The following is a 16,316-nucleotide window of genomic DNA, read 5'->3' as shown; positions in this document are numbered from 1 at the left end:
CCGCTCACCAAAGCCCAGGCATCGCCAGTCCCCAACCCCATGTCCTTCCTCTGCAGGAGGCAGCCACGTGCTTTCCCTGCTCCTCCTAAGTGCCCCGGAGAACACGGGTGCTGCACGCACAGCAGAGTGCAGAGGACTGCGAGAGGAGCCACGGACGTGCTGCCGAGTGGCTGGGTCCCGCTTCGCCTCACGGGCCCCCGACACAGGGCTGAAGGAGCTCCGAAGGCCAAGCCTGCGCATAGAAACACAAGCCTGTGCTCTCCCACCGGAAAGCGGGGACGCATGCGGACTGCAGGGTGGACTGCAGGGCGGACAGCAAGACGGACAGCGAGGCGGACAGCTAAGCGACTAAAGTCTGCCAGCATTAACCGGGGGCCCGTGCAATCTGGAGAATGGAGCAGAAGGCTCCCCCCGGGGCAGGAACAGGGCCGCGGGACCGGCTGGCAGGACAGTGGTCTGCAGGAAATGAGGCCTGGCTGCTGACCAGGCCAGCAGAGCCCTGGGGGGTGGGGGAGGGCGGCCGTTCAGAGCTCTGTCCCCAGCTGGCATGCTCCCGCGGACTGTGAGGGGCTCACAGGGAGGGCTCCCCTTCTCAGTGACAGCCATCCTTCACAGGCCACTGGGAGATGCCACCCGGCAGCCAGGGTGCCCATGTCCACAGGATGGCCGAGATCGGGGACAGGGCCAAACTGTCAGAAGCCAAGTACGTGATGCTGAGTGAGGAGCGTCTCCCTGGAGCTCCCTGAGGTTACAGCCCTTCTCTTTTTGCAGGGAGGGGGGTGTCTAATGTTCCCCTCGTGGGCTGTGCTGAGAGCTGTGTCTTCAGCCTGGAGGCCGTGGGGGCCGTGGGGGCCATGGGTCGGGGCGTGCTTTCAGAAGGACAAGGGCCTCCTACAGGCCGGGCCTCAACGAGGGCTGTGAGTCCTCCTGGTGATGTCACTCCTGACCGTGGGCAGACAGGCGTCACGGGGTGACCACGCAGCGGGGACACAGCCTGTAAGTGGAGCTTACTGACTTGCTTGTGGAAAACCAGCCATCGTGACACATTCCCTCTTCATAAAAGCCCAGTGCTTGTAATGTTTGCTTTTCCTTTCAGTGACCCCCAAGGAGTTAAGTTAGCATAGGTGGCTGAGTGTGGGGAGCAGGGCAGGGCTGAGAGCCAGCTCCCCTGAGGTCGTGGAGGGTCAGGACTCAGCCGCACAGTAAGGAGGCCCTAGAGCTGCACCTGGGGCGGGCCATCCTGTTTCCGCACCTGCCGGACAGGGAGGCCCGCGGGAAGGGCCGCGAGGTGCACCACTGTGCTTTCACTGAACTCACGGACAGAACTGGGCCTTAGGGCGTCCTGAGGACACAGGTCACCTGCGAAGCGCCTCAGAAGCCGCGTTCCTCCTGAGCTGAAAGGAGGGAGCTACCCCAAACGAAGCCTCGCACCTCAGGCGGGGATCTCAAATGCTCCTCTGTGCATCTGGTCCATCTGATGAAATCTGTATCTGGATGTTCCCACTTTAATAGGTTTTTGTTTGCTTCATCTGATTGCAGAAACAGTGATTTCTATTTTTATGTCTCAAGATTCACTGGGACACGAAAACATGGCGTTTTTACCTTCTTATGCAAATTCCTCAGGTTTGTGTGTTTATTCAGAAAGCTTTCTCATAAAGAGGTGAACCCCCACTTCTTTTGTGGCTCCCTGTGGGGACAAGCCATCCCTCTGCGCACACACTGAGCTGAAACCTTGCGAGGTGGCAGGTGGTGGTGCCGAGTCATCGGCCTGCAGGGCTGTGTCCTGCCGCCCACCTGACTCTTCCGGAGGGCGGGCTGCTGCTGGATGTCCGGTGGGCAAAGTCTAGTGAGCACGGTGCAGAAGTTGGTGTGGCCAAAATAAGAAAAGCAAAACAGACCTGAAAGCAAAATGTTTTACTAGAGACGAACATAATCGCTTCATAATTTTAAGAGGTCCAATTCAGTGAAAAGGCCATTTTCAGTCTGAGGAAACGGACGGCAGAGCCCCAGACGTCCTTCTTTAAAAAGGGAAACAAGAAAGAAGAGACAGAACTTGGTGGAGGAGCACCCGAACCCACATCTGGGGGCAGCTCCCACCGGCCACGCCACACCGGCCCGAGGGTGTCAGCCCCTGCAAGCCAGGGTGCTCAGAGCAGCCAGCCACGAAACGGACCGTCAAGCAAGTCTCAACCAACAGATTTCAAAGGATGGAATCATACAGAACATGTTCTCAGACTAGGCTACAAATTGCTAAGAGCAGAATATTCCCTAATAATTACACGCCTATATTTAGAACTGAAGAGTAATGACAAACCATGAGAGACTATGGACTCTGAGAAACAAACTGAGGGTTCTAGAGGGGAGGGGGATGGGAGGATGGGTTGGCCTGGTGGTGGGTATTGAGGAGGGCACATTCTGCATGGAGCACTGGGTGTTATGCACAAACAATGAATCATGGAACACTTCATCTAAAACTAATGATGTAATGCACGGTGATTAACATAACAATAAAAAACTTAAAAAAATAAAACTGAAAAGTAATGAAAATACAACCCATCAGAACAAGGCAGTGTGGCTAAAGCAGAGATTAGGGTGAACTTCATAGCATTAAATACTCATGAGAAGAGGAATGCTGAAATTCAACACAGTAAAACCACCACCTCGAGAAGTTAGGAGAACTTCAAAATAAACAGCAAGAACATAGAAATCAAAGGTAATGGACAGAAGTTAATCAAACAAAAACCAAAAATACAGCCAAGCAGATGGACAAACCAAAGACTGCTAAGGGGTCAATGAACCTCTGAAGAGATGCAGCCAGAAAAAAACCGAAAAAGGCACACTAACCCTTCAGGAGGGGAAGCCAATGCAGATCGTGAAGCGCCGACAAGATGTCAAGAAAGCACTCTCAACAGCTTTACGCCAGGACCTGTGAAAATCTAGGTAAAACGGCTAGACATCAAGAAAAAAAATACAAGGCACCAAAACTGGCTCAAGGAGAAACGCGACTGCGTAGCTCACAGGAAATCAAACCTTCCTGCCACAGCGCCAGGCCCGCAGGGCTCTCTTGAGCACCCCCTCAGTCAGCCATTGCAATCTTGCGCCTTCTCTTCCAGAGCCGAGAACCTGAGGGCTCCCCACCCAGCTCCAGGGGCGCAAACCCTGACACCAAGACCCAGGACAGAGAAAAGGAAATGCTCAAAAAGCCTCATCCAAGCCTAAACGTAGATGCGGAAGCCCCAAACCACATGAGGCCCCATAGGAAAAGGATTCCAGACCAGGAGCAAGTGGGGCCTCTCCAGGCAAAGGAATGGTTTCACTTTAGAAAATCAGAGTAATTCACAATGTCACTTATTTAATGGAAAAAGCATCACCTTCCAACAGATGGAGAAAGCGTTTGGTAGAACTCCACATCCACTCAAGGTTAAAATCATGGCCAATAGGACAGAAGTCCCATCTGCAACCAGCAACTCGGCCAGGGGACCCCTCCCACGGGTGTCCCAGCTCTCTGCCGCCCTCCAGCCCCCGCAGGTCCAGGCGTGTGCTGGTCAGGGCTGCTCCCCTGGCAGGCCCCACGCCACTCAGATGCAGCTCAGACAGGGCTCTGCAGCTCCTGAACACCAAGGCCGCGTGACGTCCCTCCTGTGTTCATCCTGCTCCTGACCAGACCACCAGCCCCTTCCAGCTCCCCCCACACTGACCCCGGGGTCACTTGGCCCCTTTCCCCCACCCTACGCCCCTCCTCTGACACTAGCTCAGAGGCACTTCTGCTGGAAGAGCCTCATGAGGACCCACTGTGCGCCCCCAAGTGTGCCCAGAGTGTGAACTGGGGCACACAATCGGCAGGCCTCACCCACCGCCTCCCCTTGCCCCCGAGGCCTGGGCTGGCCCCACAAGGGGTCCAGGAGGGGCTCTGCACTCTCCGTGCCCACGAACCATTCCCCTCAGGATGGGTGACTGTTCTAGGCTAGTGATGCTCTTCACTGTCTCCAGCTCCTAGGAATGAAAAGTTGCATGTCGTTCTGATAACGCCTCCATCAGGTAATCTGTTCTTTCATCTGGAAGCTCAAGTAGTTTTCTCCAGACCCTATAGTTTGGAGCTTACAATTCTTTAGAATCAGAATATCCGTAGCTGTGTCCTCACCAGTCTTGCTGGGATGTTGGCGTGGCCCGTGCAGGTTTCCCTCCAGCTCCCTTCCCTCCTTGGGTTAAGAGCGCCTCACCTCGTGTTGCCCCATCACTGCCTCCCCCTGGACCCCACGTACCGCGTGTCAGGGCTCGCAGGCATTCTACCCAGCCTCCTTTCCCTTCCCTCCAAAGTCCTACTGTTACTCTTCTGTTACCTTACTGCTCTGTTAACTACACAGATTACCCTGAATCTGGCCTGCATGGGACTGTTAATACAGATGCTTCCCGGGCTTTAAGATTCTGCGTTTCACCCGAAACAAGAGGACAGAAGGGAAGTGTCACTGCAGGTAAGTGGTAGGGGGGTGGGGAGCACATGCTTTCGGAGCACGAAGCCTGAGCCCAGCCAGCCCCTGGGAGAGCCTTAAGCTTGATGAACCTCCGTTCTGCAGAATCAGAGCAGTCCTTCTCCCCCCCCGTCCCTGAGCAACCGAGTGTGGTCGCACGGAGCAAGGACACGCTGCAGAAGGGCTGGCACGCGCCCCGGAGGGGGACCCCGCTTTGGTCTGCACCTGTAAGTGCACCTTCATTTCCCAACGTCGGTTCTCTGAAAGAAACAAGCACGTGGCTCGCCATCCGGGATGACAACACCATTTATTCGGCACCGGCAAGAGGCTCTGTTATATGTTCACGCCGGGCGGCCCGCACGCATGGCCCCCGGGACCACGATGCACGTCGTGCTAGTGATGCTGATGTCTGAACTGCAGTCCACAGTAGCCACACGTCCCCGTCTTTGTTTCCTTGTCCTGAAAGGATTCGAGAAGAAAGATCTCACATTTCCATATTCTGCTTCCATCTAAACACGTTTAGACATCAGACAGGAAAGTGTGCACAGAATTTGAAATACAATCTCAACTAGACACGGCTGAAATCCTGGGGTCGTGCCAGAACTGAGAACCGTCGCGGCACCAGGCCTGGGTCTGACACTCGCTGGCAGCCGCAGGCAGTGGCCTGAACCCCGGCTCCGGCCCCAGAACACGTGGTCATCTCAAAGGACTGCCGCAAGGACAAGTCTTCTGGCCTTAGCTCAGGGCCCGTCTACTCCCCTGGCCCAGGAGGGTCGAGGTTTCACCCTGAGCCCAGAATTCAACGGACTGGAGCAGGTGGAGCGCTGCGCAGAGGCCTGCCACCCCCAGGCCAGGGTCTGGTCCGGGCATGCTCAGGCCACTAGCAGACGGGGCGCTGGGGTGCTGCTGACTTCTCGCCCCTGTGTTCATGCCGCGGCACGCCTGAGCCTCAGCCCCTGCTTGCCCCTCTGCTCGAACGTCCCGGGCCCTCCCCTCTCCAAGGCTCTGTGGGTGCAGACTCCAAAAGGAGGTTTCAGGAAGACCGAGCCTGCGTGTGTGGAAGGAACTGGACAGTCCGTGCTGGTAACACTAAGTATGTCCCAGAGCACCTCACGGCACGTCCCAGTGGAAAGGGTGCCCTTCACACAGTCCCTACTGCGTGGTCTGTAGGAAAGGTCAGAGCCAGCACCGCAAGGGGCCACACGCAACGGGACAGCTTAGACCAGGGCAGCAAGGACAGGTGACACGGTACCAGGTTTATGTACACTTTCGGGTGGCCGAGAGCCCCCCCGCCGCCATCGCATGCAATCACACGATCTCCAACCTCACTCACGGGCTGCTCAGCTATCAAATCGATGGCAAAGTTTTCATTCACCTGGAATGAGACGAAAGGAAAACCTCATGTAGCCAAGGACAAAAGCTGGATAACTTCCTGGAATTTAAGCTTATGTGGACAATGCCCCCGACTCTCAGGTCTATACCAGCACAGGCACATTCTGTACGTTCTCGTCTATTATTGCTGCGGATTGTCAAACCACACGCATAACACACGCATACACACGCACATGTAACTTTCCATTTGGATGCAGTGTCACACTTACAGAAACCGTGCAGAAACCGGACCACACACACTTCTCCCTGGCCTGGACCTAACGCGCAGACCAGACCCCTCGCACTGGACCCACGCCTCGCTCCGCCTGCTGGGACACGTGAGGAGGAGTGACACGGAGACGGGCGCCCAGGGCTGACTGTCCCGGCCAGCAGAGGCCCCTCCGCGGTCACAGGGGCAAGGAGGCTCTGGCAGACGCCCACGGCCACGGCCACACCTAACAGGACAATACGGGACAACCCGGGACACTGGAGGGACGACGGGGCTGCAACTGCGGGGACTGAAACCCAACAAATATGCTGAAATCTGTGATTTCGCAGATTTTAAAATTCAATAAACACCTCGCCATAGGGAATGACCTCATTTTAAAAACTGGTAAACAAAAGGAAAGAATCGATATTCCTTCTACTTCCTTCAGGCTAACCAAAGTGCCCTTCCGCAAGTGGGACGCCAGCATCGCCCTCAGCCCCGTGCGGAGACGCTCGGCCACCACCCCGGGACCCCGCACCACGCCTCGATGGAAGCGCCCTAAGCCGCCATGCAGTGACCTCAGCACAGAGGACCCCAGTCGGACCTGACGAGTCGGACCTGACGGAGCTGCTACAGCCAACCCCGGTTCCACACCCCAGGAACGAAGGCACCAACCCCACGAAGGGCCCAGCTGTGGGCGACTCCACAGGAGAAAATGACCCGGGTCCTTTGACAGGTGAGTTCCAAGGAGGTGAAGGAAGAGCTTGTATGTGTCTGGGGGGAGGGGGCGACACCTAAAAGTTAGAAGAAACACAGACACTTCAGCAACTGCAGCGCATGAAGCTTATCTGTATTCTGAGTCAAAAAATTTCTTTACTATGACACAATCAAGGATATTTACCGCCCATTAGATTAAAGATTGCTGTAATCTCCAGTGTGATACTGATGCTCTAGTCACGTTAGCACCTCCTGGGGATCCGTACGCACGGGGGAACTCGATGCAACGGAACCATGTCGGCGACCTACTTCACGATGGCTGGCGTTGGCGGGGAGCAGGGTGTGTGTGGGTGGATCCGAGCAGAAGCCAGCACGGCTGCCTTGGGAAGTCTCCTGGTTGGTAACCACTGGATCAGAATGCGCTCACAGGACGACCATGATTCTATCCCCTCCACTTCGTGGACTCTGTTTTGTTAAACAGCAACTCAAACATCCTGGCTGGGCAAATATTGTGTCTTACAACGAGCTACTGTGGCAAAAGGGACCCAGGCCAGGAGACCCGTCTCACTTGTATGTGACCCGCCATGAACCAGGCACTCAGAGCCATCTCTGGCCAAGGCCAAGGAGACCAAGCTCCTGAGGCTGGGCAAGCTGGGAAAGTAAAGCATCCGTGTGTGTGTGTGCATGTGCGTGTGTGGAGGGAAAGGCCCCCAACGTGCCCCACAGCACAGTTATGGGGCCGACTCCCGTGTCCCACCATGGGGGGCCAGCCCACACCACAGGCTGCAGCTTCTCGCCCCGGAGAGCCACGCAAATCCAGGAAGGACATCCAGAGGCGTTTCCCTGCTCCAACAGCCTGTGCTCCCCAAAGCCGTCCGCAGCAATCAGTCATGCTCTGACCATGCTCTCAGCCGTCAGCAGAGAGAGCTTTGTGTCCCACACTCGGGCTCCCAAGGAGCAGCTCGCTTGATAGCACCTCAGACCTAGGGTCACCATCAACCTACCCAGGGTGGAAAACAACGGCAAGACCACATCTGGGAAGTCACCCGCTTCTGGAAGCTGGAGGGTCATCTGACTGCAGCACACGGTACGGGATGAATGCCATCAGAGGGGGAACGTCGCACTTCCTGGCAGGCGTCCCTGCAGCTATGACGGGGAGTGACGCCGCGTGCAAACAAGACGGGAAGCGGAGGCTACACACAGAGAAGTAAGCGCTGCCCAGGCTACTCTGCCATCTGCTAGGTGAGAACCAACCTCAGCGCTGTGCGTACCTAACAGTGAGAACTGCCGTGCGGGGCAGTCCTGGCCACCGGGGCCCAGCCGGGTGCCTGCCCTGCGTGCCCAGAGCCCCACCTCCACGGAGAGGCCCATCTTAGAGAAGACAAGGAAACAAGGATCGGGCATGGATCAATCTTTACAAATAAAGGGGGGCTGGGACATCTGAATTTCAATAAAACCTGGAAATAAGTTAGAAAGGCACAGTCAACCTAAGTTCACAGTTTTTCTAAAGCCAGCAGACTCCATCCAGAGAACACGCGACCCAGTGTGTAAGGCCCAGGCCCTTACTCTTCCGCAGAAACAGATGGCCTCGCCTGCCATCAACACAGAGGACGCCCCAGACCCACAGAATGTGGACATTCTGGGAAAATTTAATTATTTTTAAAAAGGTTTATAGCTACGGACCATGATTTTGTGAAGCTGTATTCCCTCAGACACAGCGGGAGGATACTGGGAAGTAGGGCTACATTAGAGGCGACAGGCTGCACGCGCCACACGGCCGGGCAGGGAGGCCGGGCTGTCCCACAGGCCCCTCCAAGCACAGTGGCCCCTGCATACGGCCCGGCCACTCCCCTTACACCCGAACCTTACGTGGGCTGCGGACGGAGGGAAGTCCCGCTCCCCTCTGCTGCACACAGAGCCACGCATCACACAAATGAAGCCTCAGGGTGTAACACAGGATGGCGTCTACCTAAGTAACAAACCCCCGGACCCCATCACGGCAGTCAGACCGTCATCTCCCACAGGAAGGGCAGCTGACACCCGAGACTGACACAGGACTGCCCCTGTCACTCAGCTCCAGGGTGACCCTGACCTTCCACGATGAACGTCTAGTTCCCGGGGTTCGGTTCAACCACAGGCGTACGAAAAGCCTGGGAGCCAGCAGGTGTCCAGCAGCCAACTGCAGGTGACAGCTCAGGGCTCCGTCTCGCCGCCCTCACCGAGGAAGGCCATAGAGCACCACCAGACCTCGCGAGGGCGCGAACGCAGACACACGTCACAGCGCCCACGCTCTTGCCTCGGCTGTCAGCACAGTGGGTTTCAGGCAGACGGAGCCACACGTCCTAAACTGTGCCATGGCTGTAGACCGTCCTTGACACACCACCAACGTAACGAATGGGAAATTACCTTTTTATTTACCTCTTGATGGCCAACTGATTCGGGCATAAAGATACTTAGGTTCAAATTCGTTTGTCAGTAAGCTGTTATGTTATTCTAACTCGTGGTTTTGGAAATGACAGTTCTTATGGAAAGTTCAATCCATCAAACTGAGATCAAATCCATTAAAAGTACAACATAAAATACAGGACTATACAAAATAGTATTAAAACTACACAAAAAGGAAGAATAATCCTAGTTGAGTAACCAACATTCTGTAGGGTGCTAACCCTGTTCATGGAAATTTACAGAATTAAAATAAAGTAAAAGCCCAATTATTTAGACTATCAGGTATCTTTAATAATAATACCACATTTATATTTAGCTGAACATACGTATATATACACACTATTATAATTTTTCAATCACAATAAAAACTGCGGTTTCATCCAAATTAATTTTTAACACAAATTTGGAGAAAATGCTCAAAAATACCTCCTAGGCTTTTTGTACAGCAGTGTTCGCAGGTGCTCCGGAGGGAGAGGACAAGCACGGACACAGGGAACCGCCAAAGCGAGAGAGGAAGGCACAGACCTCGAGGCTCAGCGCCGCCAGGGCCACCAGTGTCTGAACCTTGGGCTTCAGGAACTCAGTTTCAAGGACTCCCACTGGATCCGAGGGGTAAACAGACTTCTGACAGTCCACGCCCCCCAGGGAAGCCAAAGGTCTGTGGCTCCTAATCACCCGAAGATTTATTTAAAACGCACATGCCTTTACCCCACTCTCACGGCAGAGAGGATGTACTTGGGAAGGGAAACGCAGAAGACAAAGTGCCCAAGAAATGCTGAAGAGCCTGCCACCGCGAACACAACTCCCCAGTCTCCAAATACGCCTTAAAAGGCACGTGCTTGCTCCTTCCAGAAGACAACCAGACAGACACAGGAAACCATCCTCGTTAAGCCCTTCACAGAGCAGTGAGCAGGCGGGCCTTGAAAAGAAAGTCCATGGGGAATTCTACTGAGTGAGTCGCTTAAGGACAGGGCTGCAAACTGGGCGGGGGGCAGGGGGGACTGTGGGCGCAGAGGAGGGAACCCCACCTGGAGGGAGCGGACCCCGAGCTCCACTGCCGCTCAGCAGGAGCCATCTCTCCAAATGTGGGCGGGGCGGCCCCTGGCACTAAGCCCGCGCCTGCTGCCCCCTGCCTGCACCTGAAGCACAGGGACCCTCCTCCCAATCCCCGGGGCAGGACTGCATCCCACTGGCTCGTTCAGCCTTCTCGAGCCTTCCAGACACGCGTGTGTGTGCACGTGCACGTGCGCATACGTGTACCTTCGCGTCACGACGGTTCCGATGGCTGTGTGCTAGGCCGGTGTCAGACGCCAGCCAGCAGGGGATGAGACGCTCAGGGTCGCACTCTGCTCCCCATCCTGGCTAACACCCGAGAAGCTTTCTAAAGCTTCTGCCTGGAGAGCGTGGGCCACCTCAGCGGAGAAGTCACTTCACCAGGCGAGCGGTCTGCTCTGCCACGTCCCAGGAGAAGCAAGGCCGCACGAGCTAATGGCTAGCAAGCCCTTCGAGGACACTCTTCACTCCTGGGTGGGCCCCGAAGCCACCGGGCACACACCCGGTCCGCAAGCTCCTCTCTCCAGCACTCGCAGCTCCCGCTTTCCCTCCCCAACATCCCCAGACTCTTCTGAGGTAGACAAGCTTCATGTTATTGCAACAAACACAGCAGGTCACATGGACATCGGCACCACAGGGACCGCCCCTCAGGTCAGTGGTGGTTGGCACCTTCAAGTTGCTACTGAAGAACAAAGGGGCCCAGCGGGGGACCGAGTCATAACCAGACTCGCCTGCCAGCCGTGGGGGGGTGGGGGGGGATCTAAGACGGGCAGGAAATGTCCAGAGCACCCTCCCTCGGATGGATGCCCACTCCGGGCAGCGGGGGTCACCAGCCCCACCGCTGGCGAGGGTATTCCTATGGGGCAGAGCATCACTGCAGAAAGTGGAGGGCAGGGGGGAGCTGTACTCAATGGACCTCGGCCTCCCAGTGTTCTGGGCTCTCTGCCTAATTCTGCATCTTTAAAGCCTACAAATGACGCCTGCCCCAGTCACAGTAACCCAGCAGCAACAGAATAAGGCACGTGCTCGCTAATGGCTCCCTGGGGCAGGGGGGTTCTCTAGTGGCTTGTCTGCTCGGACCCGGCACCCTCAGCCCAGCGAGGTCAGCGACTGAGGCAGGCAGTGCTTGGGGGCTGCACAGATCCGGACGCAGTCAGACAGAGCGACCTGGAGCCATGCTCGAAACCAGATGAGTACACCCAGCTGCGAGGGGACAGAGACAGCACCGCTACTGTTGTCACTGCTGTCCCCATCACTGCCACTCCCCACTGTGGTCGCTTGTCCACACGAGCTCTTCCACTACAGGACAGGAAAAACGTGTGCCTTTTCGTTTGATGCATATGACCACAAGGTCAATTAAACTATTTCTGTAACTTCAGACGAGTATCTGCTCAGTTCCAGCCCTCTGCCTCGCGGAGGTGGCCCAGGACCATGGCAGGTGGCTTTAAGGCTCCTTGAGGGGTGGGAGCTGGGTGGCCTGTTCTTCAGCACGTGAGTGTCCCCTCTTGGGAAGATCCCGTCACAGGCTCACACGGATTCCTTTGCAGACTATCAGGCATGTCTGGTCAGGAGTGGCCAAGAGCCACACACAGATACTTTCCATTTTTCTCAGCAAAGGCCAGCTCAGCTATCTAGCTTCCCGTTCTTGTTCTTCAGATTAAGCTGAGATTCGGTGGATTTCTTAAAATACAACTAACCAAAACTAGAGAGACAGCAAGATCCATGGCTGTCAGAGGTTGGGGGGAGGAAAGGATGAAGAGGTGGAGCACAATACATTTTTAGGGCAGGGAAACTACTCTGTGTGATACTGTTAACAGTGGACACATGACATGAGTTTGTCACAACCCACAGAACGTACACCACAAAGAGTGAACCCCAACATAAACTGTGGACTTGAGCTCATATCAACATCCATCAAGTGTTCAAAGTAATCAATCATAACAAACGCAGCACCCTAATGCAAGATGTTAGTAGTTAGGGCTGCCTGGCAGGAGGTAGGCATAGGGGAACCCTCTGCACATCATGTCCAAGTTTTCAGTACACGTAAAAGTCTTCTAAAACAATGTCTTTGGGAAACCCAAACCGTTTTACAGTACTACTAAATGCCAAATTTTTGTCATAAGAGAATGAAAGCCAGAGGACAACTCATTTACTGACATGCCTTGCACCTTTACAACTTGAAAATCTGCCCCCAGGACACTCACGATGTCAAACAGGAAAAGGCCACAGAGACCCGGAGCCAGGATGGGTTCCGGACCTGGGTGAGCGGACACCTTCAGCTCTGCCTCCTCTGTTCACACTTCACTGGCTTCGCTAATTCTGACTTTGTTCGGTTGGTTTTGGTTTTAAGTTGCTCCCCTTGCCCCTGCTAAGGCAATCAGAAACCAGAAGCCACAGAGTCTCTAGCAGAGAGGAGCTTGGGACAGACTCAGGTGCTTGCTAAAGCATCAGAGTTGCTGAGCTAGGGAGCTGGGGGCCAGGTCGCAGGGGCGACCCTGAGGCTTCAGGACCCATCTGCTCCCCACCTCCCCCCCAGCCACTGAACTCTGTCTCCACCAGCCTGCTCCTACCCCCGACACCCACAAGGCAGAAATGGAAGTAGAAAATGAGAATTTAAGAATGAACTATGTAACCAAGATCAGAGGGGAGGGGAAACACAACTTAAGACACTGAGGAGTAACAAGAAGGCTGACTGAGGGAAGGAGGGGCTCAAGGGGACTATGTTGGACAAAAGGACTCAGAAATGGAAGACCACCCGAACCGACGTGCACGAAGACTGGGGATCTGGCAGCACGGGTGAGAGAGGAATTAGGAAGAGCACAGGCTCCTGTAGGTGGGGGACACCACTATCAGCATCCTCTCTCCTGCAGTCATGGTGGGACACACCCAATCAGGGCAGGACAGTCCTCCTGCCAGGTTCAGCTCGGGAGTGTCAGTCCCTGTAGGAACACAAGCTCGTCTGTTTGGCAGGAAATAGGAGAAGAATACCCCAAAAGGTGACTGAAAGAGTAATTTTTAAAAGTTGATGTGACTTCCTTTAATCTGAGGGTCTCAGGGGTATAAGGCACAGAAATGAAGAAAAAAGAAAAGGACCACTCCCATTTATACCTAAACCCAGACTACACTTACAAGATGTCATCTTATGTATTTCAGAAGGAAACAAAACAGAACAAATGTAGACACGTAGACATTTCAAAGAAATGCAGAATTCCAGAGCTTCTCGGGGGCTCACAATTTGAGAATTTAAGGCTATATATTAACTTTCACTTCTCATTGGTTCTGTAAAGGTTTTATGAAAGCCTACCTCTCTTTTACTAGATCTCTCGCTTACCTCTTTCTGACGACCCACAAACCGAATTTTCCTATAGTCTTTATCATCATAAACCTGGAAGAAAAAAAAAAGACCATATGTGACTTTTGCAGCCTAACTCTGAAAGACGTCGCTTACTATCAACAGTAAACATTACAGCGAAGTGTTTTCCTGAACATTCTGGCCCCTCGTGCCAAACACAGGAGCGACAGAGGATGGCTGCGTAACCAGGGGCGTACTTGGGCCAGACGCCACGGTGAGAAGGGGCAACAGCGTGAACGGCAGGTAGCAAGGTGCAGCTGGCAAGGGCAGAGACGCAGCAGGGCAGGAGCGGCACCCCGACTTCCTCCCCAGACGGCAGTTCAAAGCCCTGCTGGGCGACGCCGGGACGCCTGCCGGCTTCGGCCTACAGTTCAGCACCGCCCTGCGCTTCAGGCGAGATGCTACGACCACCACTCGGCACCGCGCAGGTGCGAGTCGCGCGGCGGGCTCCGCTCGGCAGCGGGCGGAAGCCGAGGGCCGGTGCGCCCTCACTGCCGCCGGTCGGAGCCGGAGACCCGACACGCCTCGAGCCGGGCCTGCGGCGGGGCTGGCACAGGATCCGGCCTGCGAGGCACGGCGCGAGGCCGCCGCGTCCCCGGGAGCCCTGCCCACCGGCCAGCGCGTCCCCCGGCCGCAGGCACCGGAGGCACGGGGAGCCGAGGTGGAGGGCGGCCTCCACGCCGCGGCAGTTACCTGCCCGGTGTGCGTAATCTTCTCCCCGGCCGGCGACGTCCGCGCCGCCAAACACCTGGCGCCCCGGGGCGGGCTCAGCGCCGCCCTGCCCCTCCGGCCCAGCAGCCGGCAGAAGGTCACTGCCGCCGCCATCTTGCGGGCTGACCCCTGACCCGGCGCACCGGCACGCCGACGCATGCGCACAGCTCCGCGGGGCCCTCGCGGCCGGGACTTAGAGCGCTTGGGAGAGTCGCGCACGCGCGGTGCGCGCGGGCTAGCGCAGCCCCGCAGGTGCCGCGGCTGGGCTGGGGCTCAGTTAGGAAAAGGCGGGAGATTTTACGCGCAACGTTAGCACTTAGCAGCTGTTGGGTGATTCCTACCTGGGGCAGGACGGGGGAGGATGGAAAATGAAGGTGCACTTTTCACATTCGATGGTAACAATCATGGGGGGTTACATAGAGAATGTTTTTATTGGTGAAGGGTCCTTGCCTAGAGCGAACTGTAAGTCCATTCACGTTGCGCAGGGCGCACTTCTGTGTGGCCATGGACAGCATGTTTTGGATTTCTGCAGCAGAGCTCCACTGAAGCAGCCAGTAAAGCACAGTCAATGTCCTCCCCCATGCAGATCAGCCCCGAAGGCCCCCTGCTCTAGAGCACACCTGGGCGGACTCCGGCTCGCTGTCGCGGCGCTTCCCTCCCCGAACTGCCTACGCGTTAATAGACCGGTCAGGCGGGTCAGTCACGCGGGGCCGGCGCCCAGATGGACAAGGGCGGTGGGTATGGGGGGGGTAGACTCAGAGCTGGGGTGACCCCCCAGGAGCTGAGTGCACCCACAGCCTGGACTCCAGGAGGTGGAGGTGATGAGAGACTAGATGCACTGAAAACCTCTCGGGACGGAAGGATGCCCACAGACGGGTACCCACAGGCAGGCCCGAAGCTCACCTGGGCAGGTGTCGTGGTGGGGCGTGCAGGTGGACCGTCGTCAGCAGGTCGCCTTCGTGCACGGACAGCGGATGGGTGGGTTCGCGACACATACACGGAACGGCAGGTGTACTGAGTTCATTGTGGGCTCTGGCGGTGGGTAGATGCGGGCTCGCCGGAATCTTTGAGCTTTTATTGGAATGTTTCATAATAAAAGGTTGGAGGGGGAAACAAGATACTTAACTGCAACTAGTTAGGACGACTGCTTATCTCCACTGCTTCCCTGGGCCTTGCCTCCTTTCCCCCAGGATGTCCGCTTAATACAAACAGTGAGTTCTTGTAGATTTTGTTTTGACCTCAGTATTCGTCTGTTTTCTAAAAATGGCTAGATGGGGGCACCTGGGTGGCTCGGTCGTTGGGCGTCTGCCTTCGGCTCAGGTCATGGTCCCAGGGTCCTGGGATCGAGCCCCGCATCGGGCTCCCTGCTCCGCGGGAGGCCTGCTTCTCCTCTCCCACTCCCCCTGCTTGTGTTCCTGCTCTCGCTGTGTCTCTCTCTGTCAAATAAATAAAAAAAATCTTTAAAAAAAAAAAGTAAAAATGTCTAGTTGGTTGTGACTTCCTTTGCATCCTAGACATCTACTTCCGTTCCCATGTTGACATTCTCCAAAATCACTGGCACCCTGCGGCGGGAAGGCGTCCCGGGCGGAGGTCGCAGGCGCGCGGGTGACCCCGCCTCGGCGCCCGGCGCCCTGGGGACGGCCACGTGATCTGCCGCCATCTTTCTTTCTGGCGGACACTCCGGGCGGCGGCGGCGTCCCGCCCCATCGCGCAGGCGCTAGCGAGGCGCGCTGCCGGCCGCCGTGGTCGCCGTCTCAGGTCGGGGTCCCGGGGGTGGCGAGGGGCGGGCGCCGGGGAGGCAGCTGGTGCGGGCCTCGGGGGTCCCTGGGCGCGCCCCGGACCCCGCCGCCGAGAAGGGCCGCGTCCGTGCTGTGGCCTGCCGGCGGGCACGCGCGGGGCCGGCGCTTCCCGCCGCGGCCCCGGCCCTCCGAGCCCCCGGGGGCCGGGGCTGCAGGGCGCGGGCGGAGGGGCGGGGGCGCGCGGGGGGGGG

At 56.4% G+C, this 16,316-nt stretch overlaps 1 protein-coding gene across 1 annotated transcript; it reads right to left on the bottom strand.

Annotated features, from left to right (window-relative positions):
• Positions 1 to 4,757: 4,757 nt before the first annotated feature.
• On the bottom strand, positions 4,758 to 14,520 carry NDUFS6 (NADH:ubiquinone oxidoreductase subunit S6). Its single transcript, XM_034998778.1, has 4 exons — positions 14,309 to 14,520; positions 13,595 to 13,648; positions 5,722 to 5,844; positions 4,758 to 4,928 (listed from the first exon to the last, which is right to left on the bottom strand). The coding sequence occupies exons 1-4, from the start codon at positions 14,483 to 14,485 to the stop codon at positions 4,863 to 4,865; spliced, it is 420 nt and encodes a 139-aa protein (XP_034854669.1). The 5' UTR covers positions 14,486 to 14,520; the 3' UTR covers positions 4,758 to 4,862.
• Between the last annotated feature and the right edge of the window lie 1,796 nt (positions 14,521 to 16,316).

This window comes from Mirounga leonina, unplaced genomic scaffold, assembly GCF_011800145.1.
Source record: "Mirounga leonina isolate KUSES-001 unplaced genomic scaffold, KU_Mleo_1.0 Mir_95, whole genome shotgun sequence".
Classification (NCBI taxonomy): domain Eukaryota; kingdom Metazoa; phylum Chordata; class Mammalia; order Carnivora; family Phocidae; genus Mirounga; species Mirounga leonina.
Note: the sequence above shows the minus strand (reverse complement) of the source record. Positions and strands in the feature narration are given on the sequence as shown.

Excerpts from the sequence above, each read along its gene's own strand:
- NDUFS6 (XM_034998778.1), bottom strand. The coding sequence starts at position 14,485 with ATGCGTCGGCGTGCCGGTGCGCCGGGTCAGGGGTCAGCCCGCAAGATG. Across the intron at positions 5,845-13,594 it reads TTGTGGGTCGTCAGAAAGAG|GTGAATGAAAACTTTGCCAT; the intron begins GTAAGCGAGAGA and ends GTCTCATTCCAG. Across the intron at positions 4,929-5,721 it reads CGAAAGTGTACATAAACCTG|GACAAGGAAACAAAGACGGG; the intron begins GTACCGTGTCAC and ends GAATCCTTTCAG.